The sequence below is a fragment of the Xyrauchen texanus genome, chromosome 9, assembly GCF_025860055.1.
Source record: "Xyrauchen texanus isolate HMW12.3.18 chromosome 9, RBS_HiC_50CHRs, whole genome shotgun sequence".
Classification (NCBI taxonomy): domain Eukaryota; kingdom Metazoa; phylum Chordata; class Actinopteri; order Cypriniformes; family Catostomidae; genus Xyrauchen; species Xyrauchen texanus.
Genome location: NC_068284.1, coordinates 46,279,272 through 46,290,110, shown reverse-complemented (window position 1 = coordinate 46,290,110; position 10,839 = coordinate 46,279,272). Strand labels below are relative to the sequence as shown.

The window sequence follows — 10,839 nt, the reverse complement described above, 5'->3', positions numbered from 1 at the left end:
CGGACGATCAGGAGGAGGCTGCGGACGATCAGGAGGAGCCTGCGGACGATCAGGAGGAGGCTGCGGAAGATCAGGAGGAGGCTGCGGACGATCAGGAGGAGCCTGCGGACGATCAGGAGGAGCCTGCGGACGATCAGGAGGAGGCTGTGGATGATCAGGAGGAGCCTGCGGATGATCAGGAGGAGCCTGCGGACGATCAGGAGGAGGCTGTGGACGATCAGGAGGAGGCTGTGGATGATCAGGAGGAGCCTGCGGATGATCAGGAGGAGCCTGCGGATGATCAGGAGCCTCCAGGAAGGGAGTGGGGTCTGGAGGTTTGGGAGGCAGCTCCAGGCAGGGAGAGGGGTCTGGAAGTTTTGGAGGTGGCTCCAGGAAAGGTACAGGGTCCAGTGGTTTGGGAGGTGGCTACAGAAAGGCAACTGGTGGAGGATCAGGACACCAGGATTAAAATGGCAGGGGGTCATGGGGCGGAGCCACAGAGTAGCGGAGCCACAGTTGGATTGGGGAGTTGATTTCAGGAGGCGGAACCTGAAGGTGGAGTTGGCGAGGCCGCAGGAGGAGCAGGGATTTGAGTTACAGGAGGAGGAGCGGGAGGTGGCTCAGTGGGCAGATTCATGGAGGACTCAGCGGGCGGAGTCGTGGAGGACTCAGCGGGCAGAGTCGCCATGGTCAGGAGCACTGGCAGCAACTCGGAAATGTCCTCTGTGGCAGTGAACACTGGCAGTGACTGAGGAGTAGGAGCCCTTCTTCTCCCCTTCCTCTTCCGGATGGTCATGAGCACAGCTGTGGGAGGCTCGTCGGCCAGAACCATATTTGGCGCTGGGACGGACGAGGCTTGCAACGCTGGCTGTGGGACAGACACAGATTCAGAAACTAACTCGTTAACTGTGGAAGGCATGTACGTTGGCCCGTTAACCATGGAAGGCTTGGACGTGGAGGGCGAGACTGTGGCAGGCTTGGGCGTGGAGGGCCAGAATGTGGAAGGCACCGTGGAAGGCTTGGGCATGGAGGGTGAGACCGTGGAAGGCCATTATTCCTACCATGAAGTCTGTTCCGCTGAACAACAAGCCCAGGTCAAGAAGCTGGACCAGGTTCCAGGGGCTTTTGCCATAAGGCATAAGTGACTTAATTGGCTTGTTTAGTCCAAAACGAAGAAGTCCTTAAGAGCCACAATTTTATAGTCAACCAAATCAGCCATCTCACAAAACTCCACCAAATAGTCCTCCAGCTAATGATTCCCCTGACGGAGATGTAGGAGCTTAACTGCTGGGTTCATATTTTGGTCTAGTCTTCTGTCAGCAATGAACAAGGAGAGAGAGAGAGATGTTAATGAACCCAAATGCAGTATTTAATAAAGAAGACAAATAAACAAATAGAAATGGCACAAGGCTTGATAAACAAATGAGCTACTTAGCTTAGTGCTACAATGGATAAAAGTAGACAATGAGTGAGGAAACAAGAGGGAATATATACAGGCATGGGAAATAACAACATGAGGAACAACTGTGAACACTGGTGGAAAACGGGTGAAACTAATGATGATGGAGCTTGCTGGGAATTGTAGTGTGGGGAACATCTACAACATGAAGGTCCATGAAGGGGTTAAACCAAAAGTCTGTGAACATGAAGGAAAGGTGAGATAAAGGGATGTGACAGCAATCTTATATCTTCTGTACTATGAAAGTAGATGGGAACCAGAGGCAAGCTCCAAAAATATTGCAAGCCGTTTCAACATTCATATTTAATCACATTTGATTTTCTAGATAAAATGTTGGTAAAGCTAATGTAAGTGCTAATTTGTTATGCCAGTAATTACATTTGCACTTGTAAATACATTAATTCACACACAAATAAAGAGATAGTCCCACGCCATTGATTGAGTAACGTTGTTGGGGCAGGTTAAGCGAGTCGCTCAAAATGGTAAGCGCTCAAAGCGCCTTTTTAACCTTGGTAGTATTCAAAGCCAGTGAAGCTGGTTTGGGCATCTGGTAAGGATGCCCCTGGGGTTATTCAAGCATGTCCAGCTGGGAGGAGGCCTCAGGGAAGAGCCAAGACTAGGTGGAGAGATTACATCTCCAATGGCCTGGGAATGCCTCGGGGTCCCCCAGTCAGAGCTGGTTAATGTGGCTTGGGATAGGAAAGCTTGGGGCCCCCTGCTGGAGCTGCTGCCTGACTTCGGATAAGCTTTGAAGATGGATGGTATTCAAAGTGCATCTCATTCACTCATTCACACACACTCACTCTCACACACACCAATGCAGCAGAGCTGCCATGTAAGGCGCTAGCCTGCTATTGGGAGCAACTTGGGGTTCAGTGGGGTTCTTGCCCAAGGACACTTCGTCATGTGGAGTCGTGTGGGCCGGGAATCAAACTGCCAACCCTGCGATTGGTGGCCAACCTGCTCTACCACCTGAACCACAGCCACCCCATAGCTGGGATATGAGAAAGTATTTTAACCTAGCTTTAAATGTCAATATAATTTGTTTTAAACATGGCTGTAATCAGAATGAGATATTTTGCAATGTAATGAGAAGTGGGGTAAAATAATGCCACAATGTAAAACTAGGCTTCCTTTTCTTGAAGCAATACATATGTATGTATATATATATATGTGGTGAAACGTGACCTGTTCATCCTGACTTAATAATAAGACCTAATTGAGTATTTTGATGAAATATTCCAAAAAATATCATCCAGGCTTATGTGTATTGTGTTAAAACCAACAAATGCATCTCAATAATGGCATTAAATATGCAAGCATTCATGCATTGTCTGACCATCGTGAGTTTAATTGGTTGGCACAGAGGGCGAGTGGTATCAGATGATCCTGTGGAAGCCCTGCACCTGTTTACTTGTTACCCTTTACCCCAAGTTTACTCTCTCTTTTTTACCTCTCTTCTCACTTTACTTTTACTTTCGCTATGAACTCTTTAGTATTAATATCAGCTTGTACTCTTGTCACCCGTTGCCTTTGTTGGCACATACTGTATATTACAGATTAAATTAACTACGCTTCATAGTTTTTGTGTTTGTTGAAGAATAGCAGACACGCTGTCAGTTTTATTAAGAGACAAAAGCAGTTTATTCTGTGCACAAGCATCTGCTTCATTGACATCCAATCAACATGAACGGCCTCTGGTCTCCTCGGCAGTGTACCGCCGCATTATAGGCGGTGTGCCGGACCTCGAAATTATGAATTTAATACTTACCTCACAGCTGTGTAAGTCTTTTTTTGCTGAGGTCATGTAATAAAATCGTATAAGTACTACAGACATTGTTTCCAACTTTGTTGTTTGCACATTTGACGCAAAATGTCCTTACAAACTCTTACTTTTTTAAACCGGCAAATAAGCAGGAGTACTAATCATAACGTTATGATTAGAAACCTCCCGTTTCCTTGACAACCAATGTAAATAATGAACACAGATGACCAGGAAGCTGCGTTCTTGAAATTACAATTTTGCTGTAAATCATTAAAAATGTAAATTTAGTTCTGTAGTTCAGTAATACTGAGGTAAAAATGAGGTGTTTTATCCATTTAGCCTCAAATGTAAAAAGCCCTGTAACCCCCCTTTCCCAGACAAGTTGGGCAAAGATTGTTCAATGTACAAATTTATCGGTGAACCTGCAAACCACAGAGAGTACAGTAGCTGAAAAAGTCGTATTGGCATTTAACTTAAATTTGGCAAGTGATGCATTCATGACATCCCCAAAATAAAAAGGTTGCTGCTCAGAAGTCATTCTGAATATACACATAACCAACATATATTTAGAAAGCCAACCCTTGAGAGTTTACATTTCAAGACTCAAAATTAACCAGACTGTTATTAATATTGAGATATATAAGCTCAAACATAGAAACAAAAACAACAAATATTAAGAATATATTTATAAAATGTATAAAAATATTATGTGAATTTAGGATTGCAACTTATAACCACAACTAAAACATGGGGATTTTTTAAAGACAATCATCCTGCACATCCTATTCAATATTCTATAATAAAATCAACTAATCGAATATTCGAAAATCGTGCCTCATCCCTAATTAATATAGTATTTCAGTGCAAGTGGATGACATGACAAGTAGCAAAAGGCAGTGCAATATGTGTGTAAGTGGGGTCAAATGTTCATAGCAAATTTAAAAATAAAAAAAATAAACCAATGTAGCAGCATCATAGTGTAAACTACCAGTGTATTTGTGCAAGAGTCAATCAGCTGCCCTTAGGTTATTGGAGGGTGGGGTGGAAGGAAGAGGCTCTCTATGATTCCCCTAAAGAAAGTTAAGAGGATGGATTTGTTGGAGATGAGCCTTCCTCAACTGTGGGAGGAAGTGCAGAGGTTTTTGGACTTTCTTGGCCAGGTTCTGTTGGTGGTGTCGATAGATCAAGATGGGTCATCTGTGATGTGGATACTAAGCTGACTCCGTGATCTTGACCTGCTCCATTCATGGTGCTGTTGATGTGATGATTGTCAACGATCACCTCTGTAGTCATTTGGGTGTGGAGAGATATGATGTTGTCCTGTCCGTGTCTGTGTGTTAGATAAACAACTGAATTATATTCAGATAAATAAACACAGAAAGCACACATTACTAGATCATTTTAAATCACATTTTTCATCTTGACATTTGTATTAAGATGCTAACCATCTTAAACGAGCTTGACAAGACTACTGCAGTTCTGACCACAAATAATTTTGTTAAATAGCTCAAAAACAGCCATCTTTAAATAAAATATTTTTCCACCATATGTGCATAAGCTACCATGCACAGAATTGTGTCATTGTATAAGCTGTGATAATCAACCATAAATGGCTTATATAACTCCATGACTACCACTATGAAGTTGATTTGAAATCATTTCTTTGTTTTGCTTTGCACTCTTTTTAGCTGATAATTAGTCTAGCTTACTTGTAGCCTAGGTAGCTTGCTATAAACCAATCCAACCTTGACATACCTGTCAAATAATTTCCTACTGTCTTACCGTTTAAATATTTACCCGTAATTATCCCATATTTGAATAATCTTTGCTTAGTTCATTGTGTATGTACCAAATGATTTGGATTAGCCTAAGCAACATACCGTTAGACCTAGCTTTACTGCTCCACTACCAACATTCTTTCGTGGCTACTGTTCTCATCAACGACAACGCATATATTCACTGACTTAAGTATAGCTTGCAGTCTTAAATACAACTTATATGAAAAGCATTAAGATATAGGGTGTATAATCATTGTAAAACAAATCTTACCTTGACGTTGTCTTGCCGAGACACACCGGTCTCTCAGGTTGGGTTGTAGACTCATTTGGCTTCAGACTGACGCGAGTCACGCGACACCGGTTCAACGAATAACGTGATTGGCCAAATCAATTCAACAAGGTAACAACACAAGCGTTGATTGGATCTCACTCCGCCAACGCTTGTGATCAGCTAGCGAAATTAAATCTATTTTTATACTTTAATGTGCAACAATTGGCGTTGGAAACAATCGGTAATCTTTTTGTGAATTATTCATACAGACAAATAAAAAAAATGAGCCAGACAGCTGCTGGGTAACTATCAAATCAAAAACTAAACGAGATAGACGGACTCGGCCCACCGCCTATTACACTAACATTGAAGGCTCCCCCTAGGGGAGGGTGTCTGCAATTGAGCGCAACAGTCTGGTTCCTGAAGTAAAACCCCCATTCATTCATCCCATAGGAAAATTGATTTTCAGCGATAACTTATATACATTTAAAGACAAACCTACCATGGGCTACAAGGTTGTCCTTCAATGGTTTATGCTTCAGTTGAAGCCATTCGTCTGCATTATTTCAATTAAGTCATTAAGTTTTGATGGTGGCAGAGGACAAGTCTCAGTTGCCTCCACTTCTGAGACCATCAATTGCCGCATCTTATCACGTGACTCATTGTGCATGTCACCACGGAGACTCACAGCATGTGGAGGCTCATGCTACTCTCTGCAATCCACACACAACTTACCACGAGAGCGAGAACCACTAATCGTGACCATGAGGAGGTTACCCCATGTGACTCCCTAACCGTGCCAATTTGGTTGCTTAGGAGACCTGGCCAGAGTCACTAAGCATGTCCTGGATTCGAACTCGTGACTCCAGGGGTGGTAGTCAGCATCAATACTCGCTAAGCTACCCAGGCCCCGCAGGTTCCTTATTTAATGTAACTCTTTTAAGGATTGTTTAAGGCAGTGGTTTTCAAACCCTGGGTCGTGACCCTCGGGTGGGTCGCGAGAATTAAAAAATGGGTCGCCAGTGATTTAAAATTTAAAAAAAAAATATATATATTATTTCGTTTTTTAATAATATTAATATTAATAATAATAGCTTTGATTAGAAGTACACTAAAAAAAACATTCAAATTCATGCAAAAGAAATAATCCACATGTCACCTGACCGGCTGACCGACCTACTCGTAGCCCTAGGCAACACAAAACAAAACAAAAAACCTTGTATGCAGTGTTGTTGATATGCAGTCATTTTATTTTATTTTCCCATGAGATGATGAAAATATTCGGTACCGTGAAATTAGTAGCCCGTAATGAATTTATTTTATGCTGAACATGAGCAAACCAAAGTCAAAAACCATTTATGATTTTTTTCACAAGAAAAAGAGGGTCAGAGACCGAGACCCCTTTAAATGAAGCAGCAGAAAACGCGGTCAACCATCAAACCCTGCCGCGAACAGCGGAGATCAGCAGGGAAGATAATGAAGGCGATGCATGTCAACAGAGTAGCAGTACTTTCCCAGCAAAGAAAAAGCAGAAACCCGGAGTAAGGCCATATAAAGATGATTTTTTGAAGTTTGGGTTTGTCAACTGTTCGGACGCAGTCCATGCAGCAATACCAATGTGCGTAATATGCGGTGAAAAGTTGGCAAAATATGATAATAAAATAGTCAACTAATATAAAAATCACACTGCTCTGTTAAAATAGTCAGTAGTAGGCCTACAATTCGTAGCCTACTATTCAGCGTAAGCACGTACCGCTCCACGTGATGTTTCCAAGCACATTTTTGCGCATGTGAAAAGGATGATTTTTTCCTGTTGATATTGCAACGTGATTCTAATGAGAGAGTTACGTGAGCATAATGCCCCTTACTTTTACTTTCGCTTTAAATTATTTCGTTTTGGCTTGTTTAAAGTTATTATTATTTTTTAATTCTTGTTCTGTTCTGTATATAATGAATATTACATTTAAAGAGTTTGTTATGGAATATGTTTTGTGTATTTTTTAAGCATGCAGCAAACGATAGGCTATTAATTGGTTAACATTCCTGTATGTAGGCCTATAGCTTGATCAAATTATTTCAGAATCGACTTTGCGTTCCAATCGCGTCAAGGATCAGCAAGTGCACGTGCATCATCAAGAGTGGTTAAAAAAAGTGCTTTTTGTTCTGCGCACAAGCCTATGGGTCGCGTCAAAAAAAAAATAAAAAATTAAAAAAAAAGGGTCCCTCTTGAAAAAGTTTGAAAACCACTGGTTTAAGGAGTGTTTTATCATCCACCATAATCGTATGCTTCAACGAATATTTATGTGACAATGTAATAAACACAAATGCACTTGCATACTGGACATGGCTCATGGGGGGACCCCGAGATTTGAAGTACGCCACTGCACAAATCTACCATTTAATTAATCAAAATATAATACATGACAATATAGCAAGCATGAAACAAGTGCACAATTATAAACAGACTCCATTCATCATTTTTGTGTATGAATTTATTTAGAATTTATAATAGTTACCAACATGCAATATACAAATATACATTGTTTACAAGTGACCAACCTCAAACTCTTGCATATATTAAAATTTATCTATTTACATATTATACAGATTAGCAAAACTAGCAAGTTTTGCATCACGCCACATGGCATAAACCTCAGTGATTTTGCATGTAACAGAGATCTAAATTCTTGGCTCACCATATGGCAGTTTGTTATGTGCCGACAGACTGTACAGAGATCAGTAAAGTTACTCAATGGCACCCGCAGCTACCTGCTACCATATCATCATACTGTTTCAACACAACGTTCTCGTCATCATCAAAGTACAGCAAGTTGATACTGAAGAGTTTGTCTGGTACACAACAAGGCATCTCGATGCCCTTGGTCAGCTTGAGGGCATTGATTATAGACTGCACGGTGGCATGGTTAGTTGGTCTCATGTTCTGGCCCAGGGGGAATGGACAGGAACCTTTGCAGTGGTAGGCGTTGTAGCCACGAGGAGATACGATCCACCCGGACCAACCGATCTCCTCAAAGTCGACGTAGAGAGGCTGACGCTGGCATGGTATCTTCTCTCCACTTTCATCATCATCGGAGGAACGAGCGATACGGCGGTTGGCTGGTGGCAGAGGAAGACTTGGAAACGGAAGACTGGGACCAGCACGAGAATCATCTGCACCTGAAGAGAGAAAGAGAATTTGAGTTTAGTGTCCCAAAGGACAGTTTGAGCACTCAGAAGTTGCTCTCTCATAGTTTGGAACATAATGGAGGTCTCAGTTATGTTTTAGAGCATCCGTACCTTTAGAGGTGCCCTCCAGAGACGCTGCTCGTCTACCGTCATCGGTGAAGAGAACCAGCATCGGCTGTTTGCTGTGGTGGTGATGACGGCCTGATGAGAAACGCACAGTTTTCAGGTCAACCTGAAGGCCTGCCAGAGTCCTCACCGTGACCAGGAGACCGAAATTACTGCCCTCATCTGACATCCAAGATTTCACCTTTGAGATAAAACATGGTATTTATTATTAAGGGAAGCGTGCAAGTGTATTTGCGGATTCAGAAAAGGAACATATGCTTGGATGGGGCATTTGGGAATGTGGGAGATCTGATGTATACTTTAATTGATCTATCGCAAGCAAATCTATGCTAACGTGACCATATTCTTGCTGGTATATTGTGTAATAAAGTCTAAGTTAGAGGTGTAAATTGTGGTCAAAATTGGCTTGAAATGCCATTTCTATATTTTCCAAATATGTGAGCATTAGTGTGTACTTACAGCTTGAGTAATGGTAAAAACTTCCCAGCCAGTGGAGTGGATGGGGACCAGCCTGGATGAGAGCAGCTTCTTCCCTTGTGAGACGTTCTTTTTGTTGCTATCAAGAACCTGATACACACTGACCTGTTTTAAACACCATCGAAATGATTACCTTCAAGGCTTTATACTTTCAAGGGGCTTTTTAGGTCTAGAATACTCTGTTTAGTCAGTTCATTTAACACCTTACCTGACAGAAGTGATGTCTGTTGAAAGTTAGTGATGCTTGTGGTCTGAGCTTAAAAATATGGAGTTCGGCTGTGAGGATCTTCTCGCTTTTGGCAACCGTAGACAGGTTGAAGAGAAACTCAATTTGTTCACTGTGCACTGAACAGAGATAGAGAGAAAATATACGGTGAGATCTGAGTAAACTTGTACACGCTTGTGGAATAGTCTGTGTTTGTTACAAGCTAAGCTCAATCGACAGCATTTGTGCCATAGTGTTGATTACCACAAATATACTTTTGACTCAAAAATCGCTTAAAAATCAAGGTTACAGTGAGGCACTTAAAATGGAAGTGAATGGGGCCAATTTTTGGAGGGTTTAAAAGCAGAATTGTGAAGCTATTACAAGCACTTACATTAGTTCTTCTGGTATTTGATGTGTAAAGTTGTTTAAATCGATGTATTTGTGTGATTTCAAGATTTACGGCATTACACCATCATGGCAGCGAAGTTGTAAAATTGGATATATCTTTACACAGAAAAGTTTAACAGGCAATTTTCTCACACTTAACTCATGATAACACACGTATTGCTTACATCTTGTGGCTATACGTTTAGAACATCAAGTAGTTTAACGTTTACGGATTGGCGGGATTCACTTCCATTGTAAATGCTGCATTGTAACCGCTATTTTTGCTTTTTTATAAAGAAAAGGAGGGTTGAGTCGAGATTATTGTTGTGGTAATCAACATTATGCCACAAACAAGGGCGTAGCTGGGAAGTTTGGGTGGACCTCAATAAAAATGGATGGGCCAAATTTCCACCCACTTTACCCAATTTTCCTTAACAACAGAGAGGTGGCGCATTCAAACAGTTCTTTCACATGTTCAGAAATCAGAATTGATGCATTCTTTAAAACTATTTTATAAATATATAATTGAAGTCATTGAATAATCTCTAATATTTTGGGCCATGGCTACACCACTGGCACACAGGGACGGATTGTGACTTGCAAAGGCTCTGGGCCCCCCTGCACACAAAAGTTGTTGAGCGGGTGGGTGGAAGGTGGGTCTTTGTTTATGCCCAAAAGTTGTTGAGCGGGGGAGGGAGGGGTTGGGTGGTAGGGTGTTCTTTGTTCATGCCCAAAATGGTTTTCAAGCAAGGCGGGGCAGTCAAGGGCCAGTCAAGGGCCCCTGGGCACTGGCCCCATTGGCCCAGTCGGTAATCCGTCCCTGCTGGCGCAAATGCTGTCCAGTGAGCTAAACTTGTATTGAACCCAGTCTACACTTTTAAACTCATTGAACAGTCGTCATTCAGATTCGAGCTTGATCAATGTCACCAAGGTCAAGCAAATGCAATATAAAATTATTTTTTATAACAAAATTAAATGCATTTTAAATATTTTAGTATAGCAGTCACCACGTTTGAGGTGCACTGAAAACTTAAAAACCACTTTTATCAACACTAAAAGGTATTTCACCTAACATCTTTTAAACCACATTTTGGGAAGGAGCGAAATTGTTTCTTTCGCCACAAAAAAATGCGAAAGTGACAACTGCTTTCCAGCATTCTCCCTGGTCCGCTTCAAATGAGTATGATAAATCATATCTTACGT

At 41.7% G+C, this 10,839-nt stretch overlaps 1 protein-coding gene across 1 annotated transcript in view; it reads right to left on the bottom strand.

Annotated features, from left to right (window-relative positions):
• Nucleotides 1-8,001: 8,001 nt before the first annotated feature.
• The window catches only part of admp (anti-dorsalizing morphogenic protein), a 3,116-nt gene continuing 278 nt past the window's right edge, over nucleotides 8,002-10,839 (bottom strand). Inside the window, exons 1-5 of the mRNA XM_052134263.1 lie at nucleotides 10,838-10,839; nucleotides 9,250-9,386; nucleotides 9,024-9,146; nucleotides 8,550-8,745; nucleotides 8,002-8,429 (exon numbers count right to left, since the gene is read on the bottom strand). The exon at nucleotides 10,838-10,839 is cut by the window's right edge and continues 278 nt beyond it. Coding sequence (XP_051990223.1) covers nucleotides 8,002-8,429; nucleotides 8,550-8,745; nucleotides 9,024-9,146; nucleotides 9,250-9,386; nucleotides 10,838-10,839 — 886 coding nt within the window. The remainder of the gene's footprint in view (nucleotides 8,430-8,549; nucleotides 8,746-9,023; nucleotides 9,147-9,249; nucleotides 9,387-10,837) is intronic.